The sequence below is a fragment of the Octopus sinensis genome, linkage group LG10, assembly GCF_006345805.1.
Source record: "Octopus sinensis linkage group LG10, ASM634580v1, whole genome shotgun sequence".
Lineage (NCBI taxonomy): Eukaryota > Metazoa > Mollusca > Cephalopoda > Octopoda > Octopodidae > Octopus > Octopus sinensis.
The window spans coordinates 82,754,369-82,769,359 of record NC_043006.1 but is presented as its reverse complement, the minus strand read 5'-3'; the positions used below and the strand labels follow the sequence as shown (position 1 = coordinate 82,769,359).

Below are 14,991 nucleotides of genomic sequence, written 5' to 3'. Positions count from 1 at the left end.
GCTCTGTGTTAGAGAGGTAGAAGGAGGGAGTCATTTCGTAAATTTTCTTTACTTAGTTTTCCTCGCATCTTTTTAGTGAGTGTATGAATGGTTGACTGAGAGAGGTGTTGTCATGTATGTGTAAAATGTCTACGGTCGGTCACACACGCACACAAACACATACGTACACCAATTATCTGTCATATACACGTACATACATAAATACATATGCACACATGTTTTTTTATGTGTGCGTGTGAGGAAGAGAGAAAGAGTCAGTCAGTGAGTGAAGATGTGTTCTCATGACAATTTCTTTTGCATGTACAAATAAGTAGCTAAGTATAAATCTACGCAATCTCTCTCTCTCTCTTTCTTTCTGTCTGTCTGTCTGTATCTCTCTCTCTCTCTCTCTCTCTCCCTCACACATTCACTGAAAAAAAGATGCGAGAAAAAATGTTTAAATGTAAATTGTCACTCTCTCTCCCTCCCTCTCTCTCTCTCTCTCACACACACACACAGTACACACATTCTATCTCGTACCCTCCCCCCATCAACATATACACACGTCTATGTCCATTTTCTCTCTCACTTTATGCTAACTTCAAACGAAATGCCCTTTCCCACTCACAAGCAAAATAAATAAAACTTTTTTATGGAATTTACTGAAAGCCGTAATGTAACGTTTAGATGATTGCTCCCACGGAGCCCATAGCGATAATTATCGCTATGGGCTCCGTGTGAGCAATCATCTAAAAGATTTTGTGCATTTTGATGTTGACATAAGTTCCTTGCTTTTCCTGATGAGAAAGCGGCATAATGTACTCCTTATTCCTTCGCAATTAGGAATATGCAGCCTTCGAAACATATGTCGAAAATAAAGGAATTTTGTTAATTCATCGTTCAGCTCCAATCTTTCCTATATATATATATATATATATATATATATATATATATATATATATATATATATATATATATATATTAACTAACTTTAATCAAGTGGACGTTCTGACACTTTGTCAGTTTCATATTTCTGGAATTTATGTATTGGCAGTTATTATTCCTTTCTGTGTGGTATATACGGAAATTAAAATCCATCAGATTCTTGATAATATAAAGCGCATAAATGAAAAACGCCGATTCTTTTCCAGCGATGTGAAACTCAAGTGCTAGTTGTTTCACATGATTTAGTTCGCCGTCAGACATCGCCTTCGTCAAGGAGCGCCATTCTGAGCTTTCTACATCCATTTTCAAAATACTGATATCCTTCTGAAGAATGAAATAAAAGGAAATTAAAGAAGTTGTTAATTAAAAACAATTTTGTGAAAATAAGTAATGGATGACGCACAGATAGCTGAATGGACCACACAGAGACAGGAAAGGAGGGGGCGAGAGTGGGTAGGAAAAAACAAAGAAAGAAAGAAAGAAATAGCAAAACTGAATAACAAAGAAAACAGAAAATAAGACAGAAAGAAACAAAAAGAAAGAAGAAAGAATGAAAGAAACAAACAAAGAAATGGAAAGCGATAGGAAAAGGGGAAGGAGGGAAACAGAAAGAATAAGAAATTGAGAAATAAATAAATGATTAAAGAACGAAAATCTTAGTTTTTATGAAGGATTTTTGTTTTTCATTTACTAGTCCTTTATCTTTGGAACAGTAGTATTGCTAAATCCATTAGTCTTTTATATTTTGTTATCCTCATCATCAGAATGAAATTATGATAATCCTTTGAGTTGCAGCTTGTTGCCTGTTCCTCAGAAGAGAGGTACGTTATTTCATTTTCCAAAATAGAATGAAATAATATGTGCACGTTTTTCGGCAGGACGTTGCTAAAAATCATATGAATATTACTGTAACAAATAAAATCATCAACACCATACTTAAAACTTATAGAATCCAATTGTTCGGGGAAACTTGAGGGTTTATTTTATATGTAATGAATCTGTCTTGAATCTTGGTTTTCGCTTTGCTATTAGTGAAGATTCCATAATTACTCATCTCGTTTATTTTTAATCTTCTCACATTTATTTTTAATCTTTATATATACGTTTTGTTTCCTGACAGACGCGCAATTTAAGAGCGCACCTTTGACGCAGTCCTAGGGAGGTGCTACTCTAATCCATAAATATTACGTAAAATTTTTCACTTGGAATTATTGAATGAACCTATGTGGAAAGCAGAGTTGCTACAGAAATAATAGTGACTGGTCATTAAAAACGTGATACATACACACATGCATACATATATATACACATGAGTGTCTGTACAGATACATACATACATACATACATAAATAAATAAATACATGCATACATACATACATACATACATACATACATACATACATACATACATATATATATATATATATATATACTTTATTTAAAAGCAGCAGAAATATAACAAAAGCTGTTACTCAGAGTTTCACGTTCCCGTTCATCAGAGTGTTTTGTTAAAAGCTATATATATATATATATATATATATATATATATATATACATAGATAGATAGATAGATAGATAGATAGATAGATAGATAGATAGATAGATAGATAGATAGATAGATAGATATACGTATAAACAAAAACTTACATTTGTGTGATTTAAATGCTTGCGAGTGTCTCGTAGTGTCATAAACTGTCTGCCTCCGTCAATGCCTGATTTGTTACTTATTCCGATATCATGGAAATTTAACAATTCACGATTTGGAATTTTCTTTTCACTGTGAAGACAACAAAGCATGTTAAAAATAATTTTGTTAATACAAGAAATTTCTGCAATTTCAACAAATCACTGACGTCTATTGAGTTAAAAAACATTCTGTGCTGTATGAATATTCCCTCGTTTATGAAAAAGATTGGGTTTATTTACATTTGTGAAGAAAAAAAGATACTCTTCCCCCTACCCCTAACTAGCCCTAACCCTAAAACAGATTGAAATGCAATAGATCGATACTAGGGTCATAATTATGGGTGACAATTTCATATGACACCGCTAGAAAAAACTGCCGTTCAAACCGAAAAGATCTCTAAAAGAAATGGAGAAACTTTCAAAATACAAAGTCCTAGAAATAGAGGTAACTCGAATGTGGAATCTAAAAACAGAAACGATTCCTATCATTGTAGGTGCATTCAGATAAATACATAACAAAGTCACCAGGACTTATAAATATATATAACATACAGAAAATGTCACTACTGGGCACTGCACACATCCTACACACAACACTCTCAATACAATTACCATAAGAGCATCACAACAAACCACAGCACATATCCAAGGCACATAGAGCTGCGCTCGATAGTGAAGTGAAAGCACAATATAAAAATAAAACTACTGAATAACAACAACAACAACAACAACAACAACAACAACAAAAACAACAAAAACAACAACAACAACAACAATAATAATAATGCTGATGATGATGCAGCTAGGACTACTGCTGCTACTGCTGTTATTACTACAGTAAACCAGTGCTTACAATGGGTCAAAGGAATGTACTTCACAGCCAAAGATATCTTTCATGGCAACATCAAAAGACGAATCCCAACCAATCCTGTTGAAACAAAGAAAGACATATATATATATATACATGTGTTATGTGCATGTGTGTGTGAGAGAAAGTGAAAGAGAGAGACAGACGGACAGACAGATATATATATATATCGCATTTCTAAATCTCTCAACGAGAGATATGCAGTAACAGCACGATAAAGTGATGGCTTGTTGTCAACATAATGTAGCAGTCCCAGGAAAGAGAGAAATGTTACTGTTATTTAGCTCCAAGAAATATCATTTCTAGCTGGCTATGCGACACAAACGTTCTGTGTCCTTATACTTTCGAACGGGGGAGATTAGCACCTCCACGGACTAGTTTCATTTGAAACGACTCCAACCAATTGTGAAACACGGACTAGTTTCAGGTTTATTGCTCTTTATCAGCGTAGAGTAGCTTAGATTATCTAGACGTCGCTTCTAACCTGTTTTCGAAAACTTATAGAATTCAAAGTGAAAAACATTCACTGGTCTACAGAAATATCATATTTCTAAATCTCTCAAGGAGAGATATGCAGTAACAATATACGCAGACATGCAGGAAGTAAATAGACACCTTTAATTTTCAAAATCTTTTACTTAATACGCAAAGCGAACAATTGAAATGTAATCGATAGGTAGGTTTACATAATTTAGTATTTAGCTGATATTCACTTTGCAGTTTTTAATTCAGAAACTCTTTTTGGCATTGAACTGATGAGCTTTGTGATTGTCTCTTGTGAAATTTCTGCCCACTTTTCACACAACGATCGAAACAATTCATCTTTAGATTTAGGTTTCTGTTGAGTTTTTCATATAGCTCTATCTAGTATGCTCCAAAGATTTTCAATTGGGTTCGTGTCAGGAGATTGGCTCGGCCAAGGAAGCTTTTTGATCCCATTTTCAGTCATGCTTTTCGCTGTGTGGCATGGAGCTCCACTTTCCATGAATAAAAACTAATTTTTCGTTGTTATCGTGTGAATACATCGGAAAAAATCCTTGCTTAAGTATTTCGATGTATTTTTCACAGTTTATGGATCCAACAAATTTGATCAGCTCAGAACAACCATTGCTGGTGACAGAACACTGTAAAAGACTCTTACTTTTTTTCTTATACACTGAAATCATTAAAAAAAATGAACATTGTATTCTAACCCAATTTTTCTTTGCTCTTGTTTTAAAAAAAGAACTTTCACCTAATTAAATACACTCTCCCTTACATAAATTATTTTGTCAGCATTTTCTTCGTTTCCTTTTTTTATACATATATATATATATATATATATATATATATAGATATATATATATATATATATATGAGTATATATGCTTGCACAAACTCACACACATTTATAATCATTTATAATCATTTATAGGAGAGAAAAATTATAGAGAAAATGAAAAATTGAAGAGCATTCCGATTTTTGCTGAAAATTTCGGAGCGTCTTTCTATTTACCCAAATGAGTATACCAAGCAAGGCTTCTTGGGATACCATTCGTCATCCAAACAAACATTCCATCCTCCGTCACCAATGGAACCAACACGCATTATCTTGTTACACTTCACCTGAACATTGTTCAGAAATCTGCAATAATATTCAACAAATGAATTATTGATTTTTATTTCTTTACGTAGACACAAACACTTGATGATTATAAGAGGCTGACAAGAGAAATGAAGTGAAACAGCTCCAACTGGGAATGAAAGGGTACATTATTTGTTTCACTCTATGAGAGGTTGTTGCTTCTACTCTACAGCATCAAACAGACTGACAGAGAACCACAGAGGAAAGTATCTGTGACATTTCATCGTAGACCATAGAATTTGTTTTGGCCACCAAGATCAATTTTGTTTCCTATTTTTTAAAAGTTGATAAAATACAGTACCATTTCTCTCCCACAGACTGGAAGAATTTCAAAGTGTTAGATGAGGTGCTTTGCGAGATTTATTAATGCTCTTTGCATTCTGAGTTCCACCATCATCTGGTCCTGAGATTCCTTAAATGGAGTTTACTCTTACAAGCATTCTTCCCAAGTTTCCAATTTAAGAAAATTTACCGTCATTCTTGCTAGCTTAGGTTGGAAGGTTTGACAAGTACCAACTGATTCAAAGACTGTATCGTGCTCCAATGTCTGCCTTGGCAAGGTTTGTACAGTTGCATGCCCATCCAATGCCAAAGAACAAAAAAAAGCAAGGTAAAAACAAAAAAGAGTTTACTTTGTAAAGCTGAGTCGTAGAGATTGTTTTAAATTCAGGTTTCTTTCACGAATATTGAACGAAGTAGGCAACGTGAAACAGCTCCATTTAAGATTGTAATTAGTGTGTCTTGAACTTTATTTTATCTTCATGGAACTCAGCATAATTAAAGTTGAAAAGTTTCAAATACACAAACTCGCATCTAGCTTTTGAAATATTAATTTATGTTACTAATTCGTATGAATATTGGGTAGTTCTGCATGGACTGAGTTTGGAACCCAGTTTAACACCACCACCTTCTTCTTGGTTTTCTTTAGCGGAGATCGGTGTGTGGTACATTTTTAGTCCAGATGTACCAGATTTTTCTTGTACCAGGTTAGTCCTAATCAAACGGATCTACCAAAGGCATTCAGGATACGAATGTCTTGTCCTTTTTCCTTTCTTATGGGTTTCAGTGAAGGTCTGTAGCCCTGTGATAGCAAATTATATTCACAGTTGTAAGATCATGGTTTTGATTTACACACTTGGTGGTGCATTGTGTTCTTTCGCAAAACACTTCATTCTCGTTCTTCCAGTTCACTCGGTTATAAATAATCTCCAGTAATATGTGGGAAATTAAACCTGCAATAGACTGACATCTCATTCGGAGGTGGAGTTGTAATTTATATACACAATTGAAACCACCTTAAGTTCTGGCTTATCACTCATGACTAGAACTGGCTTAAGTAACAGAAAATTTCAGACAAGATTATCCAATGCATTTTTGCCTTTGATGAGACGAAGGTGTTTTAGAGGGAAAATTTGGCTGCTATATTCAGCAGGTCAAATGATCGGTTGTCAGAAGTGTTTACGCTATTGAGAAGTCCCAGTCAACTCTTTAGATCTATGGACTGGAGGTAACCAATAAATAGCTAAAGCGTGAAAACAATAAGACCAAACATCCAAGACACCTCGTTTTGTATAGTAGCGAAATATACATTATCATCTGCTAGGTTTCACTTGCTTTGATACGAAAGCTCCAATATAATGACTTGATAAATGAAACAGAAAAATTATTCTTCTACACACAATTTCTTAACGTGAGAACCCCAAACTTCATGTCTTAAATTTAAGAAAACCATACCCTCAGTCATCATTTTCGGTTTAATGTCCACTATTTTATGCTCCCGTGGGTCAGGCTATTGACTGAGGTTGATATTATTTGGCTGGATGCCTTTACTTCCGCCAACCTTTACCTGTATCCAAATAAGATAGTATTACCCATCACATGGCATGTTTACAAAGGAGATTAGAAATTAAGGACATTGTATGCACGATGGTGGAATTAGTTTACATCTATTGCAAGATGTCAAAGCAAGAAGACAGTGACACACACATATATTCCAATTTCCATCTATCAAATCCATGTTGTAATAATTTGGTTGCCCTACAGCTGTAGTAGAAGACACTGGCTCATATTCCACATAATAGAACTGAACCCAGAACATGTGGCTGGGAAGCAAAAAATTCTTACCACATAGCCACACCTTAAGATGCCATGGGAAAAATGACAATTAAATACTGGGTTGATACACAGAAAAATTTTCTCGGGTATAGAGTGCATAAGTTAAAAGTAGGAAAAGCCAACGACGTCTCAGAAGAGGAAAACTTCAACGAGAAATTTGAAGTTTAAATTTTAGAAAATGTATTAAAACTTTACCAGCAGAAAAATAAAAGGCAGCCTTAGAAATTAACAGCTACAAATTATTTAAATTATTGTAAGAAAAACAAATAGATGAGAGAACAGTTTTATCGTGTTCATGTTAAAACACATGGAAATCATCTAACATAGAAAGATTTTTTATATTATAGTTAACACACAACAGCGTGTAATAGATAAAGGAATGGAAGAATATTACCCATGGTACATATCTTCAAGTTCTATTTCTGTTTTTGTTTTCAACTCTTCTAGGGATGGTATAACCTAAACAAAGTATGAAAGATAAACATTAATAAAAGAATGTTTAAAGTCTTCTCAGTATACAGTAGTTGGAAGTAGGAACAAAAACAAAAAAATCATAATTATATAACTGTGTGTGTGTTTGTGCGTATGAGTGAGTGTCTGTATATACAGGGTGGGGAAGCAAAATTTACAATATTTTGAAGCAGGGATTGAAAGACAGTGTATGACGAATTAGTATATTGAAAGTCATGAGAATTTATTTGCCACAAGAAAATTTACATAATAGAAAATGTTTTTTATTCTATGGGTCCTCCTTCTTTCTCAATAACTGCCTTCACACGCTTCCTGAAATTTGCACAGGTGTTCCTCAAATATTCGGAAGACAACTTCTCCCATTCTTCTCCCATTTTGAAGCAGGGATTGAAAGACAGTGTATGACCAATTAGATTATTGAAAGTCATGTGGATTTATTTGCCACAAGAAAATTTACGTAATAGAAAATATTTTTATTCTGTGTCCTGCTTCTTTCTCAATAACTGCCTTCACACGCTTCCTGAAATTTGCACAGGCGTTCCTCAAATATTCGGAAGACAACTTCTCCCATTCTTCTTTAATAGTATCTTTAAGGGAGTCGACATTGCTGTGTGATGTTCTATTGGTAGTATGTTCTAAAATGCCACAAATAACATAATCCAGAGGACTTAGATCTGGGCTAGAAGGCGGCCTTAAATATGATTCCAAAAAGTTGGATTTGCAGAAATCTTGTATTTTTCTAGCTGTGTGGGCTGGAGCATCATCCTGTGTCCATACATAATTACCATCTGGGTGGTTTGCTTTAAGCCATGGCAATACCTGGTATCTCAGAGTCTTGTAGTAAGTATTAACATTGATCTTTTCATCAGCTTTGTAGAATTTTATAGGCATTTTCTTTCCATCGGAAACCACAACACCAAAAGTCATAACTTGAGCAGTATGTTTTGTTTTGAATGCCCCCTTAACCTCAGCTGTTGATTTTGCGATAAATCTGTCATTTCTGCAGTTCAGAACAGCATCGACAGTGAAGATCTTTCTATCTTAAAAGATCGTTACAATGGAAGACTTTTTCTTGAACCATGTAATAATTTTCTTGCACCTTTCCAATCTCTTTTCCTTCATAGCTGTTGTCAACAAGTGTTTTGGTGTTCTTGTGTAAGATTTTAACCTCAAATCATATTTTACAGCATTTCTAATGGTCTTGTTGTCTACCGCAAGTTCAATTGCCATTTTTCTCATGGATTTGGTTGAAGCCTTTAGGATTTTGGATTTGAGAGCTTTCATAAAAGCTTTGGTAACCGCAATCCTCTGCAGGTTGCTTTCTTCCCTCTTTTCATATTAAGTACTGAGCATTTGGTAATCCCAAATTCCATACCGATGTCCCTACCACACTTCTGGTCTGTTTAGTTTAAGGAATCTATATGTTTTTCAGATTTCCCAAACAATTTCAGGTCACCGCTAAACAGAAGATGGTTCAATGATGGGCCTTTCTTCGCACATTAGTAACCCATCATAACTTCCCTATGTGTCATTGTTATGGGTATTAGTGTAATTACAAAATGTAACGGTGAAAGCAAGTCACCTTGGAAGATTCCCCTTTTAATATTAACTCCTCCGGGGAACACATTAGTTGAGTACAATTTGGTTTACCACTCTTTCATGCTATGCATCAGAAAATTTGTGATGTTGTCAGCAACACCAACCATCTGCAGGCATTCAACGATCCAAGAATGAGGCACTATATCACATGCCTTCTTAATGTCAATCCAAGACAGCAGCAGCAGCAGCAGCAACAACAACAACAATAATAATAATAATAACAATAATAATAATAATAATGATAATGATAGTGAGAGTGAAGATGATGATAATGATAATAATAATAATAATAATAATAATAATAATAATAATAATAATAATAATAATGATGATAATAATAATAATGATAATGATGATGATGATGATGATGATGATGATGATGATTTCTTCACCAAACACAAGGTTTTACATTAAGAAAAACATTATGGACCAGTACAGGACAAAGCAAAGAATGTGTGTGTATTCGTGTATGAGTGTTTTGTTGTGAGGGTTTTGCCTGTGAACAAGACTAACAAGAATTTTTTCAAAAGTTTAGCAATGTGTAATCCTCAATAGGGAGGAGACGTCCGGGGGCTACTCATGGAAAAACCCCATAAAAACGATGGTGTACTGACTTATGGAGCAGGAGTCTTTTTTCTTTCCTTTTTCCCAACTACGGGCGTATGCTCAGAGCAGGCCCGTTCATTCGCACCATTCTCTTCACTTTGAACCACCTTCCAGCAAACTGACCAAAAGACAATGCTTCCCTTTTTACCTTTATTTTCCTTTTCAAGTGAAACTTGATGAAGTTGATCAGGGATTGGCAAAAGAGAAAAGTGTTTGTCTTCATCCTCTTCAATTTCGTTCACCATACAACCACTTACACCATGCCCACAAGCCATATAAACGCAGCCTTTCCTTCCCGCTTAAGTGAAGACGGTGGGGCGATTTTCACGATGGATTTAGTTGACAGCCAGTTCCTTCCTACAAGCGACAGCAGCTGTTCGACATAAGCCCACAGGTCAGTAATGCTCGGCACTGGACGAGTGCATGCCGGACCGTCTCGTCGTCCTGCACACATCTCGGACGTGCGTAGCTGACAGCATTTCCATACTAGTAAAGTTTATCTCGAACAGGCAAATCTCCCCGGTAGCACTGCGAGGCCAGACATTTTTGGAAATTATCCATTGGTCCTGGGCCGAAATTTCTCTGGAAAAGAGCGGCTTGCTGATTTTCTTCAACACTCAAGGTCTCCGCAAGAACGTTGTAGCCCTTTTCCTTCACTAATTCTTTATAAAAAGCTAAAGTCGACATTCTGTATATCGCAGTGTCCGAGTAGTTGAGCACTCTAATTTACCCAGAGCTGCAGCTCCGTTAACGAAACTAGCTGCGGAAATACGTGTCTGGTGAACGGCGACCACACAATCAAGAAAGCAATAGAGATAGCGTAGCCTCAGTGCACATCTGCGCATCATCAATCGAGGCATGCCCAGGCCACCATGCAGCGGGTGTTGACAGCAGATACACCGTCTGACCATCGGGACACGTCCCTTCCACAAAAAGCAGAAGAATATACGATCCAGCATAATCAAATGGTGACAAGGAAAATGCAACGGTCAAGTGATTGTGACCGACCAGTCAGGGATAGTTTTCTCTCGGCCTATTTCTGAGTGAGAGTAGTCACCTTGCTCGTTACCTTGTGCTAATTTTTGTTCATCTAGAGGTCCAGCAATTTAACCGGTCCATCTGTCCAGCGCCCTACGATGAAGTTGGACGACATTGACTTGCTTCTATAGGTGCCAAGCCGCAAGCCCACTGATTTTTTCTGGCTAATCGTCACTCCCGAAACTGCCTCGTAGTTTCTGAGAGCGATGCTGATCATTTCTATGTGTTTATGTTCTGACACCACTAAATATTGTTTGTACTAACCGTATATTTAGTATCTACAGAGTTGAATATATGATCTTTCAAATGTTCATCTTCAATACTCTGTTTTTTACCAATCACATTTATATTATTCTTATTCTTGCTTTTTTTTTTTTAGCTTAGTTCTTTGTCTCCTGTTGGATAAATCAGCTTGATGAATCTGTCTGACGATTCTTTCCTGCGACATTCTAATCACAAGTACATAGAACTGCGGTTGTGGACTCTGAGAGCAGAGAAGTAGAGATAGAGCCTGATCTACGAGCCATGCACGTTCTCAAGTAATATTATTACTTAGACCTTTCGGAAGAATCCCATTTCAGCCTCTTGCATTGCCGATCGGATTCTTTCAGTCATTACCCAACATTCATTACCATTGATGATTGTAGGCAAGGAAACCGAATTAATGATGATAGTGAATTAGGCAAAATTCCCTCGATTTCTGAAACATTATTTTTGAAGAATTATTTGATTGGTTGTAATGCGTCCATAAATAAAGCTACACTCTTCTTCAACAAGCATGATCACCAATATTTCTCTAAATCTCTTTTCCAGACACCTAGCCTATAGTTTATCATCGACTTCTTAATATTAACATCACTTACACACAAACGATTGAAAATGAAAATAAAAATAAATACAGCGCACACACAGAAACAGGCACAATCACAAGCGCAGGGACACACGCACAGAAACCTACTTGCAAATATACACCCAACCACACACTCACATGTGCACGGGCACACGTGCACACAAGCTCATATGCTCACAAACAACAATGATTCCCTACCCTACCCAGACGCACTGTCGCCATCTATTTCCTGTCCAACCACGCGGTCAAAGAAATTCTTTTCACCTACCACTGGCATTACTGCACTTCTTGCAATTTTCTGTACACCAGCCTGAGGAGACACAAAAACACAAACACATAAATATATACATATATATATATATACGATATTAAAGATTGAAAAGAATTGGGTACTTAAATTATAGATATCAGGTTGGGTCGAATTAATTTGTAAACAGCCCCTTAAGTCGAATAAATATCATGGGTACAGAAGTACATCCAGAAATATTCAGGTTATATATATAGAGAATTTAAACCTCATGAGTATTTTAATAGCATAATGGCCAAACCAAAGCTCTACATTATATTGGTCGTACAGTATTTGGTATACTCCAGACGGGTCGGAATTCCAATGAGGTGCATTATGAACAAAAAATTAACAAAACGATGGATACGCGCCACTTCATTACAGCTGTTTCCTGCGGATATCTTTAATGGATTAATTAGTACATTGTATCATAACAAAAAGAAACGCTTTCATTAGGTGATGCATAACATTTCAAACAATATATGAACAACATTTCACCACAGTGGGCCAGCCGAAGCTGATTCCAGCTGAGGCTAGCTTTGAATGAGAGAACATAGCAAAGCTAGAAAGACATTAAATGGTTAGCTAGTGCGTAAGGCGTTCAAAAGATTTATAGCTTACAGGGCAGTTAGTGAACATGTTGGGGATAGGAAAGAGAAAAGAGGCAGGTAGGCAGTCTGGTTCATTTTCACAACCCGTAAGATAATGATTGAATTAACTACATATGTAACTCCCTGCAGTTCATTATGTTAAATTTTATTTCATGCCAGATTTATGACACTAGGATCTGAGATGGGGATTAAATTAAAATAAATGATATATATGGGAATTAAGCACTTGAGACTGCAACAAAAGCATTAGCACACTGGGTAACATTCTTTCCAGTACTTCTCCCGCTTTTACGTTCTGAATTCAAATTCCACTGAGGTCTACTTCGCATTTCATCTCTTCGGCTGAGGATATCAGTGTCAAATGCGTACAGGGGTCGATGTAATTTCAGGCCTTTTGCCTATAGTAGTAATTATTATTATAATTATTGTTGTTGTTGTTGTTGTTGTTGTTATTATTATTATTCAGTAGTTTTATTTTTATAGCGTGCTTTGACTTCACTACCGAGCGCAGCTCTGTGTGCCTTGGGTATGTGCTGTGATTTGTTGTGATGCTCTGATGGTTATTGTATGGAAAGTGTTCTGCGTAGGATGTGTGCAGTGCCTAGTAGTGCAATTTTCTGTATGTTATATGTGTTTGTAAGTCCTGGTGTTTTTGTTATGTATTTGTCTGAATATTTTTTTATCATGCCTAATGCACCTACTATGATAGGAATTGTTTCTGTTTTCAGATTCCACATTCTAGTTACCTCTATTTCCAGGTCTGTGTATTTTGAGAGTTTCTCCATTTCTTTTAGAGGCACATCGTCATCTGCCGGTATTGATACATCAATTAGAAAGCATTTTTTTTCTTCATGATCTCTGACAACTATATCTGGTCTGTTGGCCTTAATTTCTCTATCTGTGTGTATCGGCATATCCCAGAGTATGGTTGCTTTCTCGTTTTCTGTGACCTTTTCTGGTGTGTGCCTATACCATCTTTTTTCTGTTGTCATTCCATAATGTTGGCATAGCTTCCAATGTATGTAGGTTCCAACTCTGTCATGTCTGTGAATATATTCCTTCTTAGCCAGGACTGGGCAGCTAGAGATAATATGATTTATTGTTTCTTGTCCATCTCCACATATTCTGCAGTTACTTTTCCTTACATGTTTTTGGTAATTTCTGGTGGGGAGGCTTTGGTCTTGTGTTGCAATTAAAAATCCCTCTGTCACTGCTTTGAGTCCTGAGCTTCTCAACCATTGCTGGGATTTTTCTTTGTCTATTTCTTTTGCGTTTAGTTTAGTCCAGTATTTACCATGAAGGGGCTTTTCTTGCCATCGTTTTATCATGGTTCGTTGGTGTTCTATTTTTAGTTTGGATTTCATTTGTGTTATAGCTTTTGTTGTTTCTTCATCATCTTCTTCTTCTTCTTCGTGTTTATTAGGTGGTATGATTTCTTGTTTGTATTTGTCAGCTTCCTTAAATACTGAGAACAGTTTTTTGTTTTGCTCGTGTTTTGCTGCTATCTGGATCAGTTTTCCTTCCTTCTGAAGTAGGTATTTTTGCAGTCCTATGGTGGTTATTTTATAGTAGTTTTCCAGCTGTATAAGGCCTCTACCACCTTCTATACGTTGTATATATAGTCTTTCTATGTCAGATTTTGGGTGATGCATCCTAGATCCTGTCAGTATTTTTCTTGTTTTCCTATCTATTTTGGACAGTTCATTTCGTGTCCACTTAAGGATATTGTAGCTGTAACTTATAACTGGGACAGCTAAAGTGTTGATACCTATTATCTTGTTTTTAGCATTGAGTTCTGTTTTTAGTATTGATCTAACTCGTCTATAATATTCTTTTTTTATTTTCTCTTTCATTTGTGTGTGTTGTGTCTTATCTAGTTCATGGATTCCTAAGTATTTGTAAGTTTGGCTTTGGTCTAATTCTTTTATTTCATTGGTTTTATCTAGTGTGATGTTGTTACTCTTAACTAGTTTTCCTCTTTTCATGGTTACTTTGGCGCATTTTTCTAATCCAAATTTCATATCTATTTCTTTGGTAAATCCATGAACTGTCTTTAATAGTGTTTCCAGCTGTTTGTCATTTGCAGCGTATAGTTTTAGGTCATCCATATATAAAAGGTGGCTGATCGTTTTGCCGTAACATTTATATCCGCATCCAGTTCTATTTAGCATATCAGATAGAGGTGACAGTGCCAAGCAGAAAAGGAGTGGGGAGAGCGTGTCTCCCTGGAATATTCCTCTTCTAATGGGGATGTCTTTGGTTTTCATGAGTCCCTCTTTTGTTTGGAGGTGTAGGACTGTTTGCCATTTATTC

At 36.0% G+C, this 14,991-nt stretch overlaps 1 protein-coding gene across 1 annotated transcript in view; it reads right to left on the bottom strand.

Annotated features, from left to right (window-relative positions):
* Positions 1-960: 960 nt before the first annotated feature.
* The window catches only part of LOC115216270, a 66,624-nt gene continuing 52,593 nt past the window's right edge, over positions 961-14,991 (bottom strand). Inside the window, exons 4-9 of the mRNA XM_029785469.2 lie at positions 12,050-12,091; positions 7,612-7,676; positions 4,974-5,102; positions 3,464-3,538; positions 2,572-2,701; positions 961-1,248 (exon numbers count right to left, since the gene is read on the bottom strand). Coding sequence (XP_029641329.2) covers positions 961-1,248; positions 2,572-2,701; positions 3,464-3,538; positions 4,974-5,102; positions 7,612-7,676; positions 12,050-12,091 — 729 coding nt within the window. The remainder of the gene's footprint in view (positions 1,249-2,571; positions 2,702-3,463; positions 3,539-4,973; positions 5,103-7,611; positions 7,677-12,049; positions 12,092-14,991) is intronic.